The following is a 19,553-nucleotide window of genomic DNA, read 5'->3' on the forward strand; positions in this document are numbered from 1 at the left end:
ATAATAACTTGTTAGCAGAAGCTGCAGTTACTCATGGAGGATTAAATGAATACCACCGCAGGCCTGTCATCAATTATCCATCTTTCACAGGGTGGCATCAAGGTCTTTTTGGGGGTTTTCGTTCCAAAATGAGATATCCACCCTTTTGAAAAATGTGCTGCAGTTCAAGGCGATTTCGATCACAGAAACACTGTTACGGACTGGATCCTCCCAATCGTTAGCAAGGAATGTCCGTTGAAGATTTCTCAAAAGTGTATCCTAAAATAATGTTTTTATGTTCACGTTGCAGCCGCATTGCGCTGTAAGCCAGGAGGAAGAATGTGTTCGATAAAGAACTGGAGCTTACTGAAACGCTTCTCAGCTCACTTTCAGGGCTTTCATACAAAAAAATAGCAGCCAAAGTACTTTCAAAAAGCATTGCATGATGTAACGTCATTAACACAAAGCATTTATGTCTCTTACCTAAAACACGTTACATGGTTGCATTTTCTTTCAGGCACCACACGGCTGCCTCGAGACACAGAGGTGCCAGGAGTGGACTACAACTTTATCAGTGTTGGAGACTTCAGGATCCTGGAAGAGAGTGGACTTCTACTGGAGAGTGGGACCTATGATGGTAGGTATCACGACAGTGTTAAATATGAGAAGTGTGTGTGTGTGTGTGTGTGTGTGTGTGTGTGTGTGTGTGTGTGTGTGTGTGTGTGTGTGTGTGTGTGTGTGTGTGTGTGTGTGTGTGTGTGTGTGTGTGTGTGTTGTCACGCGCATATATGTACACGATTCACACTGACATCTCTTTATAATGGAGTCAGTGTAAGCTCGATATTCACAGTTATTATGACTTACCGCCTGCCTTAGTGAAATGTGACAAGCAGGACGAAATGTATTGATCAGTGAAACAGGATTAAAGACTTGTTGGAAGTGACAGTCAGATTAGCAGCGATACTCGCAGCACTTCAGATGAACTCCACTATTCTGTTCCTCCACACTGTGTGTAAAACGGGCGACTGAGGAATAAAGTAGGCAGACTTTATATTTAATTTTAAAAGGAAATACTGGAAAAAAATCAGGTCAAGGGTGTAACTTTTTTTTTATGTCAGCAGGGATTCAAATATAAGATATTTTTGGTCAAAGTGGCCGTAGAAATTATGACGGGATCAAAGCAGGAAGTCATGTAACGTGGTATTAAGACCCAGAAATTCTTTGTGTCTATGTGTGGGCGGGACAGGACTTTCATTCAGGAGAAAGCTGTTCCTGTCCCATTTAAAATCTGTTTGAAAATAAAAGTAAACGCCAATTTATTTGAAGTTTACCTAACTAACAGAACTGCTGTATGTCACATTCTGCGTCACATGCATAATTGCGTCATGTACTATACTGTTTTTAACCCAAACCACGTTTTTGTTTCTAAACTTAACCAAGTAGTTTTTCTGCCTTAAGCCAACCAAACTGGTTGTATTTCCTGCCACCACTACGGGTGCTAATTTATGAAACACTTCAATGGGTGGTATTAGAGGGTATGAACCTATATGATTGTGACCTATAGTGACCTATGTGGTCGTATGGTTTGGAGGACTTTTATCATGCATGTGCCAGTCTGTGTTATGCAAGCATACATTCTTTAATTGTCAGTTCATTGGATACACTTCCTTCTGTGTTCTCGTGTGTCTCTGCCAGCATGTCTTTCTCTGTTGACAACATACAATAGATATTCACACAATAGAGTCTGAGAACGCAAATAGCTGTAGCACCTTATGTAAACCAGTCAAATATACCAGCCTCCTCTTTTTCCCACCCTCCTCTCCTCTCACAGACAGGCTTTGGCTCATCACAAGCATCCAAAACTAATTTTGTGTTTAGAGCTATTTAAAGTAACCCACCCCTCTGCTACTCTCTCCACTCTTCAACAAAACTATATAAATGTTCATTTGAACTGCACCTACCTGCAGTAAACATGTCAGTGGCGACTGATATTTTACAACAAGTAGACAAGCCCAGTCATGTTCTTTCCAGTAAGAAGTTTACACAAGGAGGGATATTTCAGCTTGGCGAACGGCTGAATGGCTAAGTATTTACCATTTCTAAGACCTTATACTACAATGGAGCATAAGTACTTGCACTGCACTGAGAGGTCTTGGAAAGTCAGACGGTCGCAGTGTATTTGTGTCACGAGGGGATTGGAACGGAGGATTTCTCTCACATTGCACAATGATTAGAGCAATAACATGATGGTCTTTCTCTCTCGTTAAGCTCATTCTTTCTTACTGCAAATCCAGGCTGCTGTGAAATGGGAGGGGATTTTTGGAAATGCTTGAGGGGCAACCTTTGGTCGCGTGAATGGACCTTCTCTGCACCATTCTCTCGTTCCCCATTCAGCTGCATCTCGTGTTTCCTATAGGATGGAGAATTAAAAGATAAAGTCAAATCCTCATTCAGTGAGAAAGCGCCTTAAGTCTGAGAGTAGCTTCCTCTGGATGTGCACAAGTGTGTTTGTAGAAGTTTGTGTGTGTGTGTGTGTGTGTGTGTGTGTGTGTGTGTGTGTGTGTGTGTGTGTGTGTGTGTGTGTGTGTGTGTGTGTGTGTGTGTGTGTGTGTGTGTGTGTGTGTGTGTGTGTGTGTGTGTGTGTGTGTGTGTGTGTGTGGGGATTTACAGATGGTGAAGTGCTTATTCTAAGGTGTGATGGGCCTGTTGAGGCAGGTTCTTCCACCCTCGTCCTTGTAGCACAGTGGCAGCAATGACGTTAACCACGCACGCACAAACACTCACACAGTTACACACATACAGTACAGAATGAACAAACACTTGCGCATAAGGGCACATGGAACAAATCCCGTCCTTCCTTCCTTGTCGGAATAGATCATCTAAGAACTGGAAGATCAGGTTTCAGGAGCTGCCAAGTCGCCCACGAGTTGTCCTTCATCTGTGAGCTGAAGCCAGGTGGGATTTACACCTTCATAAAGAGGTTGACCGTGGGTAAAGATGGAGAATGGAGAGCAAACTGAGGAAGAGCACATAATAGAGAGAGAGAGAGAGAGAGAGAGAGAGACACACACACACACACAGTTGATATCGAGGCATACTGAGCCCCTCAGCTCCCAATGGAAAACCCCTTTGCAGAGGAAGCAGGACTGCCTTGGCAGATGTGTGGATTAGCTTCTCAAAAGTTGGAAGATTTGAGTATACTCTCCCAGAGACAGAACTGAACAATGGAACCCCATTGACTTTATTTGTTCGTGGCCTTTCTTTTTCTTTGAAAAGAGGAAAATAACCATCAAACATCCACTTGTATAGGTCACATGGGTTTCCTTCCTTCTGTGAAGAGCTCATTAGTTACCTTCACTTTATAATTGAACAGTAGGTGAATGTTACTCAAGGTACTGAGTTAATGGAATTCTTAGCTAATCATAATGGTCCCACTAATAGTCCCACATGACATGCCTGAATGCTCATTATGTTAATGGTTCATGTTTTCAACGTTTTTTCCTCTATCTCGAAAAATCTTTAATGGGAGTCATTTTATTGCATTGTACACATCATTTCTACTTAAACACCCTCTCCTCGACTCCTTTGTCTATCATCCTGCCATCCATGACCATGTCGACACATCCACATCCTCACAGAAGTCAGGACACAACTCGCATGCATAGCCAGTGTCAGACTGTTTCTGTGGGTCCAGGCTCTGCTCTATGATTGGTAGGGTACATGCTGGCTGCTCCATGTTGGTCTGGAGGGTCCCAGGTTGCCTGCTAAGCAGACACAGCCGCCATCTGCGCCAGGCGCTGAGAGCAAGTCTTTCTGGGCTCTTGGTCCCTCCTCAGTCTTGGCGCCTCTGAGGTTTCAGGTTGGGTCACTCTCTCGGAGCAAAACAGAGCAGCCGGACAAGAACTAAATAGTCCAGTGCAGTGAAGTGCAAGACTGGAGGGACAGCTGCCAGGAAAATGAAATTTTGCACACAGAGGTTGTTTTTTTTTGGAGGCATATGACATCTTTAATCGGCTACCAGGGAATGCAATTTTCTGCCAAATCGAGATCACGTTAAATCTGTTGTTTTGGGATCCCCATTGTGGTAATGAGTCGGATTTTAACGAGGAAGGAAAACAGACCTGGAGATTAAACTAGATGTAAACGGCAGTGCAGAACTCATGCATTACTAGTAATGTGTGGTATACTGGGTGGACGGTTGTGTGGCTCTGTGACTATAGCGGTCAGTTCATGATCTCGGAGAGAGAAAAAGTGTGCTCATGACCTTGTGTAGCTTATGGATATATAGTGCCCTTGGGAACAGGAGTCTTTTTATTACTGGGAGCTGATTCCATCACCATGAAATTGCCTGCGCGCACTTTGAAAGAGGAGGCTCGCTCTTTCTGGCTCATCAACCCTGTGACACGAGAATCACAAGTAACGTCAGACAAGCTCCCTTGCTCATCAGCTTACGAGGCTTCCTTCCATTTATAATGGAAAACGGTGCTACAAATCTTCACTGACGCGCTGCCTTCACACACCTCTATATCTGCGACACACATTTATCAGGGGCCAAGAGACATGTTTGTAAGTAATTAATCACAGGCGTAGCGTCTGGCTGATGAATGCAAGCGCACGTCAGGACACAGGCGGGGATTAGCCAGCAGACCCAATCTCTCCTTGCTATCGTTGTGCCACCCCTGTTAATGAAGCCATCTTTGACAAATGCGGATGAGTGTCGCTTAGTAAACAAAAGAGAGTCGAGCGACAAGGGTGGAGAGAGGCAGGCTTTCATCCAGCCTCCTTCTCCTCCTCAACCTTTCCACTGCTTTGAGGAAGGCGAGCATAGCTGCATTAACCCAGTTTGCCATGTATTGTAGTTGGCTCGCCTGAGGAGATGAGGCCGCACTCGAGATGGGCTCACTTATCAAAAAAGCTGTTGTGTTACTGTGCCGTGCTGTAAGGCTGCCGGAATGGCTGTCATGTGTTCCTCAGAACCCTCTGTTCTTCCTGCCATTAACCGCGTTGACAGCTTCCCGTCTTTGTACCGAGCTATAAAAAGATCTGGAGTTGATAAATGTTGCTCTTACACTACAGCACTTGTGATGTCTGCATGCTTACGCTTAAGTACATCAAAGCTCCATAATACCATGGTCCAACTGAAAGTAAGATCGAGTTTATAGAGGCTAATTAAATTTCTGAAAATCCTTATTTCCCAGTGGTATCTCTCCCTATTCTTTAATTAATCTAATTAGAATTTGTGATTTAGCTGAGTAAGCTCAATCTGATGATCGCTTATTGTAAGAACAGAGTAAATATTTCACTTAACAAATGGATTGCCGAAAGATTCATTTCACATTTTTGCATACATGCATCTGACAGAAGAGCATTTAGCAAACAAATAACGGTTAGGATATAAATTAGTATGCACATTATTTATAATCCTAATGGAGGTTGAATAACTACTTATTCTGTGCCTAAATTAAGTTCTGCATTCTGTACTGCTCAGAAGCTATACATTGATGGATCGCCCCATGAGCTAAACGAGCAAATAATTTAACAAAGTTTTGCGCTCTATCCCCTCTCTTTACAGAGCGCTGTTATCCCACTGAATATTTATAAACCGTAACACAAGCTTTTTCTTCATTAGGAAAAAAATGCAAGCTGAGACATAGATAATTGCTGTATTCAATGATCAGTGTAATTAGTTGCTAGCAAATTCCAAGTGAAGTGATTTTAATGTAACATGAGTCATGACAGCCCTGCGGTGCAGTTATCCAGGGAAAACAAAGCAGGGGGTTAAGAGACGTGAAAATCATGCAGAGGAAGCAGACCTCTGACACGTGTAAATATTGAACCGTGAGTGCTGGTGTGTGACATTCAGAGGATTAATTTCCGAACCTGATTTAAATCAGATGAATTAGTGGGTGATTTCTCTGACTGTGTCTCCCTTCCTCACATAACATCCATTGAAACTACTGCCCAGGTGTTTTAGGACAATTTAAACATGGACAAAGACTCAGAAACAACTTTTATCCAAAAGCCGTAACTGCACTTAACACTGCTTGAGTATTAAGGATCGATCGTGCAGTGAATGTCTTTTTCTTTACTTTAAAAAACTTAAAAAAAAACTTCTGTCTCTTTTAATATATTTTTATAGTGACTTTTAGCATCTCTTTTATATTTATTTATTTATTCACCTATTTTGCACATTTGCCGATGTTCTGACATGATAGGACTGCATCCTATTTTGTTGTCCATGTGCAATGACAATAAAGACTATTCTATTTTATATTGTACAGTTAATGGCACATCCTTCACTAATCCATACAGCCTTTTTTTCTTTCTTAATGTTAAACAGTTATATTTGTTTCTGTATTTGTTTGTTTATTGTTATATGTTTATGAATGCACCAACAACTAAGGCAAATTCCTTGTAAGGGTTACTTACTTGGCAATAAACCCCTTTCTGATTCTGTACACTTTTATTTCATGTTGGTCTGCTCTCCAACTGCCTTTTCTGTTGCTCCTTAACTGTTTGGAGTTGCATTATTTTATGATTAAGTCTCTCTTCTCTTCCTCTCTCTGCTTCACTCTGTAAGGTAACTACTATGGGACCCCGAAGCCTCCAGCGGAGCCCAACCTGGTGCAGCCTGACCTGGTGGATCAGGTGCTGTTTGATGAAGACTACAGTGGCGAAGTCCCCAGGAAACGCACCACCTCAGTCAGTAAGATGGACAGGAAGGACAGCGCAGTCCCCGAGGAGGAAGATGATGATGAGAGGCCACCTCTGGTCAATGGATTGCCTGGTCAGTAAATGTCAAACCACAGAATGTCACGTTAAATAACGGACATTCTGCAAACTCTGTTTGTCCTTTGGTTTTGGACTTGCCACATGAGGTCATTGTCACTGTCTCTTGAAAGACATATAGACTTTGGCTTGCTGCAGATTGTTTACAGTTTGATGGACCCAATGGGTGTGTGAGGACACTACAGTACTGTGCACTTTTCAATCCATCCCTTAAAACGGCATGAAAAGATTGTCTGCTTTAGATTGACTACACCTTCCTGAGCAGATTGATCATCCACTTGCCATTCATTTGTCACTCAAGGTTGTAGTTTTTTTGCACACCCAGTTCAGATTGTACTTGCACTTTTATTTCCTCATTTCCAGGGGAAGGAGATTTGTAACACAGGTACATGTAACTGCTGGTGCAGTTAAGTAGGTAGTGCTTTTTTAGTGTTGTAATTACATGAACTAACATGAGAACTGTTCAATTACAAAACCTACCACTAAAACCTTTTAGTTTTGTTTGTATAGATTTTTAAATATTTTTCTCTGTCCCTGACATTTCTGCAGCCCCTACCACAATACAACCAGAGGTTTGTAGAATTTTCTTTGTTGTGCCATCAGTAGAGAGAATCGAAAATTTTGGCCGTGATCTGATACAAAACCATAGAAAACCTAACTGAAGACGAAGTAATGAATGACTTTCCAAACAAAGAAAGGGAAGCGAGAACAAGACCAAATCCCAAGAAGGCTATAATTAGATCCAATCCAAATGCAGTTCACCTCAAGAGACCCAAATAGATGTAGCCATTGGATATATGTCTACTAATATTTTAGACCTATTGGCACACAGACCTGCAGCAACAGAACCGTCATTGACCCAAGTGGATTGAATATAATTAGGCCCCGGGCCAATATGTGTCCCCAGGTCAGCTCTCGGTTACTAGGAAGCAAGCAGTCCTATAAACCACTCTAGGTCACAGCTTTGAAAAATTCAAGAGAAACAGTGCCCCACTTATTCTGAATTAGCGTTAAAACAATTCCACTTGTGACATTGAACAATTTTGATAATCAGTTACCTGCTTTTTATTTTTCAAGCAAAACACCATTTGATCATCATTTGATGGTTTCAGCTTCTTATATCTGAAGACTTGTTGCTTTTTCTTGTCTTACATTATGGTAAACTCTAGCCTACTTATCTCTTTGGTGTTTGGACTGTTCAGATAAAATAAGACATTTATAGAATGCATGTTGGACTCTGGGAACTTGTTTTATGATTTTTTATAGAGTAAGTGATTAATGGATTAATCACAAAAATAGTCAGAAGATTAGACAGTAAATTACAGCTCTTCCGTGGATAATCCGCAGATTTAACTGTCAACAGTTAATCTCAAAACCTGAGCAAATAAAACCCCAAAATATCTGCATGCCTTTATACCACAAAAGCTAAGTGAGAAAAATGTGTTGTAATTTGGATGAACAAATCATTTAATACTGATCTGCGATTAAGTCACATTTAGTGACCAAACATGGCTGACGTGCTGTCTCTAAAGTGACAGTATTCACACACACCACATTCAAATGTGCTGGCCACACCGTTGATAAAACGTCCGCTGACAATGCTGTTACTGTTACCTTCTAATACCTCATACCACAGGTCACCTTGAGGACGTGTCATCCAGAGAGCAGGACAGTGTGTATGTGATCAATCAGGACAACTCCTCAGCTCTCTAAGGAACAAATATGTCCTTAATGCTCACAAGGAGAACAGCCCCGCAACAGAAATGGGTTACATACCGTGCACCATACCTGGGTTTTCATAGTGAGAGAATTGGGTTTAATACTGAGGCAAGTTGAAGCTAAAAAAAAAAAAAGGTATTTTTCTTTTCCGAATGAAACATTGTTTTGACAGTCACGGCTCAAACACTGCTTGCTCAGCTGTACAAAGGATTCACAGGAATCCAAAGTCTGTTTACCCAACCCGCTCTGTCATATTGAAATCAAACACAAAACGATGCCCGGACATTCAGGAGTTCTTTTTATGGAAAGAAACCAGTCACAAATGACTGCTCTGCTACAGCCCACAGCTGATACAGAGAAGTCTCAGACCAGCCATAGATGGGCAGAGTTATGGTCGAATGAAAAAAGAGGTTAATGGAAAATGTGAGCTCTAAGTCTCTAAACTCTTGACTGCAGATTTCCACATCTTTGCACAAGACTGTCCTTATTACCCCCTCCCCAGCAATCCCTCTTCAACCCATCTTGTATTGTGGAGTGAGCCCTCACCCTGCTGTGAACCCTAAACACCTCAGCTCTCCTTCAGGCACTGCCCTCAGGCTGCTTCTCCAAGTGTTTGCATGTTTTTTCAACACACGTGCATTCACAGCACAAGTGTGCGTTTTTGATCAGAGAGGCAAATGAAGAAAGTGTTTTAGATGCTGCAACTAACTCAGATGTTGATGCTGCAGAGCGGCTCTGTGTTTAGATTTTAAGCAAATATGTATTCAATCTAAAATTCAGGTGGAATGACCTTTTCGGTAATATGTTATGTTTATGTTTCGGATATATTTTATGTTGATCTTATGTTGATTTTACGGTGTTTCTCGGTTACATGTTTGTGTTGTGAAGCAACAGATTGGAGCACAATGCTTAAAGTGCTCATATTATGTTTTTTGGCTTTTTCCATTTCCTTTATTGTGTTAGATATCTTTTTTGTGCATGTAATAGGTTTACAAAGTGAAAAAGGCCAAAGTCCACCCCAAAGGGACTTACCATCTCCAACAGAAAACACAACTGACTAGCTAGCACTGCTGCCTAGCTGCTGCGCATGTGCGACTCCCAACAAAGATGTAACAGAAGTGAGATGCCTTACTCTGTAGCTAAAACAGAGAGCTCAACACACAGGGTGAAAAGAGGAGCTGCAGCAATGTGCAGTACAACAAAAATATGGTGTTTTTTTGAAAATTAAACCATGTAAACCTATTCTGATATAACCTCTAAATACAATTATGAACCTGAAAATGAGCATAATATGAGCACTTTAAGACAAATTTGTACTCAGGGACAATAAAGTGTATTCTATTCTATTCTAAATACATCCCCCAGAAACGTGGTGTGCATAACATCTTTAGGCATCATCCGCTCTTGTAAGGAGGTTAGCTCCAAATGAAAAGAAAGGGATAAAAAGCACTCGTGTTTCATCCCTTTGTAACCATCTTCTGAGGGAAGGTATGAAATGCTAAGTGAATTAGGAAGGCCTTTGTTGTGTGTTTCATGTTCATTGTAGAGCAGTTTCTCATGAATAGGTGTCTACAAATGCAATTGTATATAGGTGAAGAGCAGCAGTAAAGTATTAGCATACAGAAACCGCCTTCAGCTTAAATGGACCTTTCTAATGTGAATCCTTGCCTCTATCATTGCAACAGGGAATGTACATATACACATATGCATACGCATTTACACTGTGCACATGCAAATCCAAAACAGCCCTTTGGGAACACACACACGAACACCATCGCTCACATGCAAATCCTATGTGTGACATCAGCTCTTCATCCACTCCCTTGCAGCACACAGGAAAACAGGAGGGCAAAGGTGTTCCTGCAGGCTAACCATCCACTCTGTTTTCTCCCTGTCATTCCTTCCTCTCTCTCTCTCTCTCTCTCTCTCTCTCTCTCTCTCTCTCTACAGAGCACAAAGAGGGGGCAGACTGGAGGAAAGCGGTGCCCAGCTACACCCAGTCCAGCAGCACCATGGACTTCCGCACATGGAGCTCTCTTCCCCGCGATGATAGCCTGGAGCCCCTGCCCCTTAACTGGGAGATGGCTTACACTGAAACCGGCATGGTCTACTTTATAGAGTAAGTGAAAGACACAACCCACACGGGCCATGAGACCATTTAGTGTTGTACATACGTCAACTGACTAATTAATGAGCATCAATTGTGATGAACCACTATTTTTAGTGAGCAATTAGTTCATTTTATGAGATTTATTAAATAAAAATGCCAGATGCTTGTATGTTCCATCCTCTTCCAATATGAGGATTCACAGCGTGTCTTTCTTATATTATTACAAACCAACACAACATTCCAAAATCATCCTAAGGTTGTTCACCTGACCGTTGTATTAGACTTAATAAGATTTTGCTCCAGTACTTAGGTGTACATAATAAACTGGCAACTGAGTGAAAAGTGTTTGTCCAGCAATATTATTATTTTTTTTAATTTCAAACAAATCAGAAACAGAAAATGATGTTTTGCCAAGTAAGTAACACTTACAAAGAATTTGCCTTGGTGGTTGGTGCATACATAGTCTTGCATTGCCAGACCTTCCTCCACAGCACTGCACAGGAGGGTCTGGCTAGTCCACACAGCATTCCGGGATGGGAGAAAAACGTGCTCTGCTTTTTTGGCATTTCTTTAAACCAATCACAATCGTCATGGGCTAAGCGCTGCACGGTGCCCCAGTGCGGCTGCAAAATAGCCTCGGGAAGGAACTTGTTTTGGTGGAACATGTGTACGTTCAAAAGTTGTTTTAGTCTTGCGAGAGAAAACTCAGATTGGACAGATAGTCTAGCTAGCTGTCTGGATTTACCCTGCAGAGATCTGAGGAGCAGTTGACCATAATGCTCATAAATCCACCGGAGTTTAAAATTCCAACACAAAGGAAGCATTAGGTAACCGAAATCCAGCCGAAAATAAGGACATACGGCGGATTTTCCGGCGCTAACGGGGCAATCCCAGAAGTGGAAGGTCAAGGATGTAGACTAGTGCATACATAAACAAACATATTAAACATTAATATGTAATAAACAAGAAATACAGAAACAGATGTAGGCTATACAAAATAGATGTTTTACGTAAGAAAAAAAGAGGCTGACTGGTTTAATGCCATTAAAAGAGCTCCACAATGAATTGAAGTAAGAAGAATTGCCTGTTTGGCCAAAGCCTGTTAGCCTGATGTCAAGAACTGTTAAAAAGTTCCTTAACTACCATGAACATGTAAGTGCTAAATACACTGGCCTGCTGCCATAAAAACATGTTAGCGCAACAAATGTCTATTAATCTGCAGCTGAAAATAGTCCTCAACAAATGCAAATTATTTCTCTTTGAGTAAAGCTATCTTAGGGTACAGTTAGCCTTTTCTTGTATGTATACCAATGTATATATTTGTGCACTGTTTAAGTTGCATTGTCAGTAGGAACATCTTTGGGGTCTTTTCATAATTAGAAAAATATATAATAATAGAAGCCGTAACCGTAAGATGAGGCTGCATTAGATATGTTTTTTTTTTTTTATTAGCTTGATCAGGTGTAGTAGCGCCTGTATGCTGGATGATGAGGGAAGAAATGTAGGGCAACTGACGATTTGAGTGTTGTTACTTGTGTAAATCATGTCATCTTACAACTGCAGCGGGGTATGTTGCAAGATGCGATGTTAAAAATGAAAGTGTTTGTATATCTGATGTCATACAGCATGTCATTTACTGATATCTTCTTTATGCATAATGAAACACAGATGAAGTTTCTGTTAGTATCAAACCAGGATCTAATTAGCCCAACACCCAGGTTAGGTTTGATCCTGTGTGTGTGATGTTAATGAACGATGGGTTTGTGATCTGCTTAAGACATCATTTGTCATCACCGAGTAATAAGAAAAAAGGAAGAAAAACAGAAAATAGCAGCTCAACCTCACCCTGACACGTTCAAATACAAGGGAAAGAAAGAGTCAGTTGTGTAAAATATACACATACTAATCCATTTCAGGCCCCCCACTTAATGTGTATGCTAAGTTCTTCAGTGTAAATACTCACATTTATTCCGATTGACTGCCACAGTTGTTTCAAATGTTGTTTCTATACCTAACATAAAGACACGTAAAGCACTGCGCTCTTTTAGAGCTATATTTGTGTGTGGGTGTACTGTGCATACATGCAAACGTGTGTTTTATTCATATTTGGCTCTAAGCCACTTGTCTCTAAAGATATTAGAAGACCATTGTGATTTTCCCCCTGATTACACACCCCAGTTGTTGAACACATTTGAGGATAAACGAGTTTGTCGGGTTTCACGTTCAGAGTTTTTTTTTCTTCTCCCCTCTGAAAAGGGCACCTAACCATAAACACTATAATGTGACAGCTGGACGTAAACCAATGGATCAAATGTTTGTTGATGAATCCAGTGACTCTTATCAAAGCATATACGGAGAATACGGTTGTTGTTTTTTTAATACTGGCACCATCCTTTTATTGGCTGCTTGTGCCTCAGCAGCGGTTTCTCAGCTGGCACAGGTCTTTTATAGTTGATATTTACTGGCTGCTTTTTGTGCTCCATAGTCATAACACCAAGACGACTACGTGGTTGGATCCCCGCTTGGCGAAGAAGGCAAAGCCCCCTGAGAAGTGTGAGGATGGAGGTATGTGGGCTGCACTACTCAGCTGGTGAACTCAAGCATACAGTCATTCCATTAACTACTGCACATGTTTTTACACATGGCCGTACCTTTATTGTATATGCCCCACATTACATAATCCATCACACGTTTTTACACATTTAATCAAATAACCAACCAGGGTGAAATATAACTAGTCTTTGAATTGACACGTCACCTAAGTGTAACCCTCAGCTTCACAGTCACGTGGCCTAATTTACCTCGAGCTGGGGTCTACTTTAAGGATTTCCAGACGTGCCTTTGTATCCCCAGGATGCTAATGCGGGCTTAAGTGCAGGCAGAGACAGAGAGTGGCTACGGCTGAAGGAGTGGGACCTTTCCAGCTGGGTTTTAATGGATTTTTACTGGCGGACAGAAAGCTAGTTGGTGTGTGGCTTCTGAAAAGCTACTCCAAAGCCCTCTCTTGCGTGAAGAGCTCTTTTCTCTCTCTCTCTCTCTCTCTCTCTCTCTCTCTCTCTCTCTCTCTCTCCCTCCCTCCGTCTGCCTGATACTGTATGTTCATCAGGGCATGACATACATCAGCCATTTCAGCCAGCTCACTAAATCATTGTATGCTACTTTCATGGCTACTTTCTTATGCTAAGCGTCCCAGTCAGGGGGAAAATAAATACACTGGTAACTACTGTTGTATTTTACCACAATGTTTAAAGGGTTACAACTCCCAGATGATCATCTACTGAACATTCTGTCTGCTCTTCCTCTTCTTTCTTCCATTCTGTTATGTGTGCTCCCTATTTGTATCTTTGCATAACACAATGGCGCACTGTTTTCTGTCTGCAGAGCTACCTTACGGCTGGGAGGAAATTGACGATCCACAGTACGGCACATATTATGTTGAGTAAGTTTTATTGATTTATTGAAATATGTAATTTTCCAAGCACTATAGCTGCCATTATCACAAACAGTGCAAAATGTTTAATCACATCACACTCGCAGATGCACATGACACACCGACGCAGTTTACCAGAACGGTCAGAGCACAAATGCATATTACACTGCTTAGTGTACATTAGCAGTAGACCAGCATTCAATACCTTCTAAAAATAAACAAATGGGCAGCGGTGGAAAGAGTACTAGAATATTGTATTCAAGTGAAAGTACTGTTAATTTAAATACATTTTACTAATAGTAAACAAATTTACAAATTACTTACATAAAAAGTAAAAAGTAGGTCAGTTGAAGTTACTCTGAGTAAACGTTACTGCGTTACATTTTTAAAAGGGGAGGGGGGTCAATATCAATCCGCAACATGACCCCTTATGCGGAGGTACAATATTGCTAACCATAACCCATAAGGATGTGATCCCTAATTTGATTGCATTTGTACTGTTCACTAAATACTAGGCCCAGTCTGGGTGCGACCATCGTTGCTCACCCTTCCCACCCGCTGAAAATTACCTATTTTTAAAAATACTCAACAAAGTACAAGTACAAGTACACAACGAAACAACTTTGTTACAGTAACATGAGTAATTGTAATTCATTACTGCAAATGGATTTAGCACACGGCTCGTTTCGTTCATCTTGGGTGAGGAGAACAGTTGAAGATTGCGATCAGTTGGTTTATCAGTGGGTGGCAAAATGAAACTCTGGGTAACATTGCAGTGACCTGCATGTGAACACAACTCTGATTGTGCTCTGGTTGTGTTCTGCCAGTGTTTGTGTGTTTGTTTGTGTGTGTGTGTGTGCAGAATGTGAGTCTGTGTACACATCTCTGCCTATTGTTTGTATTTTTGTCTGTGTGCAAAATGTGTTTTTGTGCTTGCCACCCCGGCAGGAAATCAGTGAAACACAGCCATTGTAACAGCAGTAGAGAGAAGTGGGGAGACATTCAACTAGAATGCATGAAGGGAGGAGAGAGGGGGCTGGAAGGAAAGCAATCTGTTGTGATAAAAAAGAAAATGGGAACACTGGCGTTGTTTTATTGCTCAGACTGCAGAAGCATCCCTCGTAGGTGGAAGTGACACGAGAGCGAAGCTCTCACCGTTTGGACTAGGAGAGTCAGTGGCATTTAGATGGAGCATATAGCTTCCAGTGTTGGAGCTTGAAATGAGCTAACTATGATACAATGGCTGTGGTTTGTATGCCAGAGGGACAACAGGCTGTTTACCTTGTTGTAGAGGAACAGGATGTTGTTGGCAGTCGGGGGGAGGGGGGTTCATTTCCTACAATATTAAATTGCTAAAAGCCATAGTAGTTTCCCCACATAAAGAGAAGGCAAGCCAGCCTTTACTGTATGTGTGCTGTGTTTAGGAATGTATTTATAATGGCGCCACTATAGCATCCCTCTAATAGAAAATCATGGTTCCTTTTGTAGGGAAGTTGCATACATAATTAATTTCAGAAAAGTGGCACAGTAAGCTCAAAAAGTCAGAGGTATGTGTGTATATATTGTGTGTGTTTGCAGTTCCCTTCTCTTAAATCTGAGCCTGTTAATGTTGCAGCCACATCAACCAGAAAACCCAGTTTGAGAACCCGGTCCTGGAGGCAAAGAAGAAGCTGAGCCAGGAGACTGCTGCGATACAACAAGCCGCAGCAGCACCTTCCCAAGGTAAAAAGAGCACTACACAGCCCCCCACCACCGCTTCCTCTCCATTTTGATTGTTAGTAGGGGAAAAAAAACTTCCATCATTTAATAAATGACATAAATAAAGGACACAGAGAATTAGATTTTTCACACACCAAAACTTGCCTCAACACATGGGACAGTGACCTTTAGAAAACATCATGAGGCATTGCACCCTGCCTCGTGGGTTTTGACATCTGCCTCAGGTTTATAAGTACATGTCTAACTCCAGTTACTTCCACCAGCTTTCTCACTTTCACACTCACAATTCACTTGTTTGTCTAGGTGAAAACAACACCACAAGAAATTCCAGTAAAACTGAAGTGACACGGTACAGTGGAAATCTTTGTTGCTGCTGTTTTTATGAACATTCTTCCCATACTGCGCCAATATTTTTTGACCTAGTGTTTACTTCACTGTTATGTATGATGTTCAAGGACACCAGGAGTAGTTTTGGCTTTATTGGAGCCGTGAAACATTTTCACTGAGCTTATTCTATTTCTGCACTCCCTTTAAATCACTCTGGACACGAGCATCAGCTAATTGTCTAAAATATAATTGTAGTTTAATTACTTTGGCTTGTGCTCTGTACTAAGGGCCAACCCTTTCACCTTAGTCAGTGTGCTGTAATAAATATGTTTTCTGGGAATAGAAAGCAGTAAGGAATGCCATCGTTTCATGCAAGGTCAGCTGAACGTGTCAACCTTCTTGTAGCCTCAAACAATAATAGATTGTCAAAATGAACTTCTTGTTCTTTTCTCTACTTTGCTCATATAACACACGTTTGTGTCAGTAATGGTCTGTTCTTTAGGTTGACAAGCCATTTTCCCACTGCAATAAACATTATGAATTAACTATGTTTTCATTACAATGGATGTATAATAGATTACAGTGTTGGAGTAGTGGAGATAGACAGGCTTTTTCGGGTTTCAGGGTGTGCAAGAGGGAATGCAGGGGAGGAGGCCGGCTTTTAGCGGTGCATGTGGCAACAGCTGGTAGAACAGCACGTCAGAGAGGCCAAGCATAAACATATCTCTGCTCAGGTGTGCGGGGACTGAGGAAACCGCCATCTCGCCCCTGATTACCGATTACACAACCTAGTGAGCTGTCAGGCGGTTGCTATGATGAAGTCAAAGCATCAGTCGACGGTTACACCTCAGGCTAGAATTCAGATTTTTACTGTTTTCAAAGATGGATTCCCAGAGAGTTTTATATCATATAAATTACTGCTATTAAAGAATAATTAAGACACATGAATATATACAGATATACATGTTGTAAATAGTCCAATACATTCTTAAAACTTATCTTACATTTTTATTATTATTCCAAAATGCCCTTTTTCAACACTTTTTTATTTCATGTGAGTATTATTTATCTATTGAATATTGGCAATGTTGAGGCCCATATTATCTGCAGTGTTGCTGCAGCTAAACCTGCAAAGGAGACTATACTGTGGTGTCTGTCAGCTAGCCAACATACCAGGCTTTGTGCCTATGTGTTGCTTTGTTCTGGTTGATCTATATTGTATGCATGGTACATTCCCTGTTAGTCAAATCTTGGCCTTGCAACGACAGTTGTTTTTAAATTGTGATGTTGAAGGTACATTGTTGGAAACAGCAACCGCCGTTGCTCCATCGATGCACTACGAAAGATGTCTTCCCAATTATGCTGAATAACGTCGCTGGAGATTTACAACGCAATTGAGTCATACACGAACAATCAAACACCATGGCTGTTTGTTGTGGTGGATCTGATGGTTTTGTCTGCCTCTGGCTTTCAAAGGCTGCCCACAAACATTGGCACAGAGACCTTCCTTGGACTCTCCCACACAAGTACAGGCTCGCACACGCCACACTCACTTCCTCCCTCTGTTTCCTTCTCCCTCCATTACCCCTGTCGGTTTCATCAAACACAAACCTGCAGTCAAATGTTTTATTTCAGCACTAACTGGCAGGAGGAAGAAAAAAGCAACATGTTGAGTTTAGCAAGCAATTTGAGTGATTATGTAAATGAGCTTTGCTTGATCCATGCGACAGTTTGTGGACATCTGGAGTCCACACTGACTGTGATAAGTTACAGTCACTCACAGGCGTTCATGTCTGCGCTGGATGTTTATGACTGCTGAACCATTTGATGGTTTGAGAGAGTCTGCATTAAAATTCTTCTCACAAGGCTCAGAAAGTTATAGAGTGTTTTTAAAATTGAAAAGAAATGAGAGGGGAAATGTGCAGTTGTTACTTCCCAGCCAAACTAGAAAACTGCTGTTGTGATCTTAACAATTAGATATGAAAATCACCATGTGCAACAGAAGGAGATAAAGAGGTAGAATTGGAAGAAGATATGCAGCTTTAGATTAACATACACGGAGCAGTTATTTTCAGGTTAGGCATACATATGCATTGATGCAGTCTTTTCAAATCCAGTTTTAGCCTCAAATCTTAAAAGTCACATAAAAGTGGCAAGTGTAAATTTAGCCAAAGGGCCCTTTTCAGGCACGATTCATAACCCCTAAACCACTAATAGTGATACATATAATTCTCTTATTGTCAACAAATGTAATTAAAAGACCATCAACAACAATGAATAAATCATACTAACAAGCATTGTCTGTGTAGCCCATTGTTACACTGTGTGACATTTACCTTCATTACCATGAACACAGACTAGGCCTGCACGATTCAGAGAAAAATATGAATCACAATTTTTTAGCTTAGAATTGATATCACGATTCTCTGCCATGACTGTTTTTCTCACGAAGTGTAATGTTTATTGCACACATGAACCATGATAAAACAAAACAAATTGGTAGTACCAAACCAAACTTTTTTTTTTGGCACCTATAGCACATTGCACATCACCACAAGCCTGTAAACATAGAGGCTTAAATGAATAAAGAAAATAAAGTACATACTGGCCATTTAAGTACAGTAGGCTACCAAAAATAGTGACATATAACACATTGAACTAAATATGGCCCTGATACAGGCTCTATCTGAACTCCTTGAACATGTCTTTTTATTAAATCAAAACATGTTAATGTCAATGACAAATGCTTTCAATAAATTAATTGAAGGAGAATTTTGTTTTGTTTTTTTAAATAAAAAAAATCAAAGTCATTTAAAAACTAAATCACGAACAGGGGTGACTCGAGATCGCGATTTTATAACGATTTATCGTGAAGTCAACATCAAATACCCCATCCTAATGGCATTAATGCACACTAATGCAACAATCGTGGCAGAAATAGTCATCAACAGATGCACTATTAATTGTCTGTTTTAGGATTTTTTATAACCTATTTAATTGATAAAACTATTACAGTTGTTTTTTTGTTTTTTTTGTGTTTTTACAAATTTCTATTTTCTGTAGGAATGTATGGGTTTGGGAGGACAGACTAAAGTATTGTTGGTTTTGGTCTTTTGATGGGATTTGTCGACAACAACTCCAGCCTATCCTCGACAGTTATTTGTGAATATTTTCACAAACTCTAATTGAGTGAGTAGTTATCTTTAACTAACATGGTGGCAATGCAATTCTGTTTTGGGCAGTGTCATTGTTTCTTTGGAGAAGAAGTCAACTACTAGTTATTTTAACTATGTTTTTTAAAATTTTAAAATTAATAATGTTAATTTAAAGGTTCAGTTGGTAATTTTCAAAAAAATAAGTTTTTGTCATATTTGCTGAAATATATGGCTTTGGACCGATCATTTTCAACATGTCGGCCATGTCACAAACCTTCTCGTTTTGAAGCTAAACAGTACACCAAAATATGTTTCTGAAAACATT

At 40.7% G+C, this 19,553-nt stretch overlaps 1 protein-coding gene across 2 annotated transcripts in view; it reads left to right on the top strand.

The window, feature by feature from the left end:
* LOC120556972 (membrane-associated guanylate kinase, WW and PDZ domain-containing protein 3) overlaps positions 1 to 19,553 on the top strand; it is a 141,749-nt gene that overhangs the window by 102,541 nt on the left and 19,655 nt on the right. For both annotated transcript variants that reach the window (XM_039796911.1, XM_039796910.1), the window contains exons 3-8: positions 497 to 616; positions 6,560 to 6,766; positions 10,438 to 10,606; positions 13,083 to 13,162; positions 13,979 to 14,036; positions 15,643 to 15,749. In XM_039796911.1, coding sequence (XP_039652845.1) covers positions 497 to 616; positions 6,560 to 6,766; positions 10,438 to 10,606; positions 13,083 to 13,162; positions 13,979 to 14,036; positions 15,643 to 15,749 — 741 coding nt within the window. The remainder of the gene's footprint in view (positions 1 to 496; positions 617 to 6,559; positions 6,767 to 10,437; positions 10,607 to 13,082; positions 13,163 to 13,978; positions 14,037 to 15,642; positions 15,750 to 19,553) is intronic.

The sequence above is a fragment of the Perca fluviatilis genome, chromosome 4, assembly GCF_010015445.1.
Source record: "Perca fluviatilis chromosome 4, GENO_Pfluv_1.0, whole genome shotgun sequence".
Taxonomy (NCBI): Eukaryota; Metazoa; Chordata; class Actinopteri; order Perciformes; family Percidae; genus Perca; species Perca fluviatilis.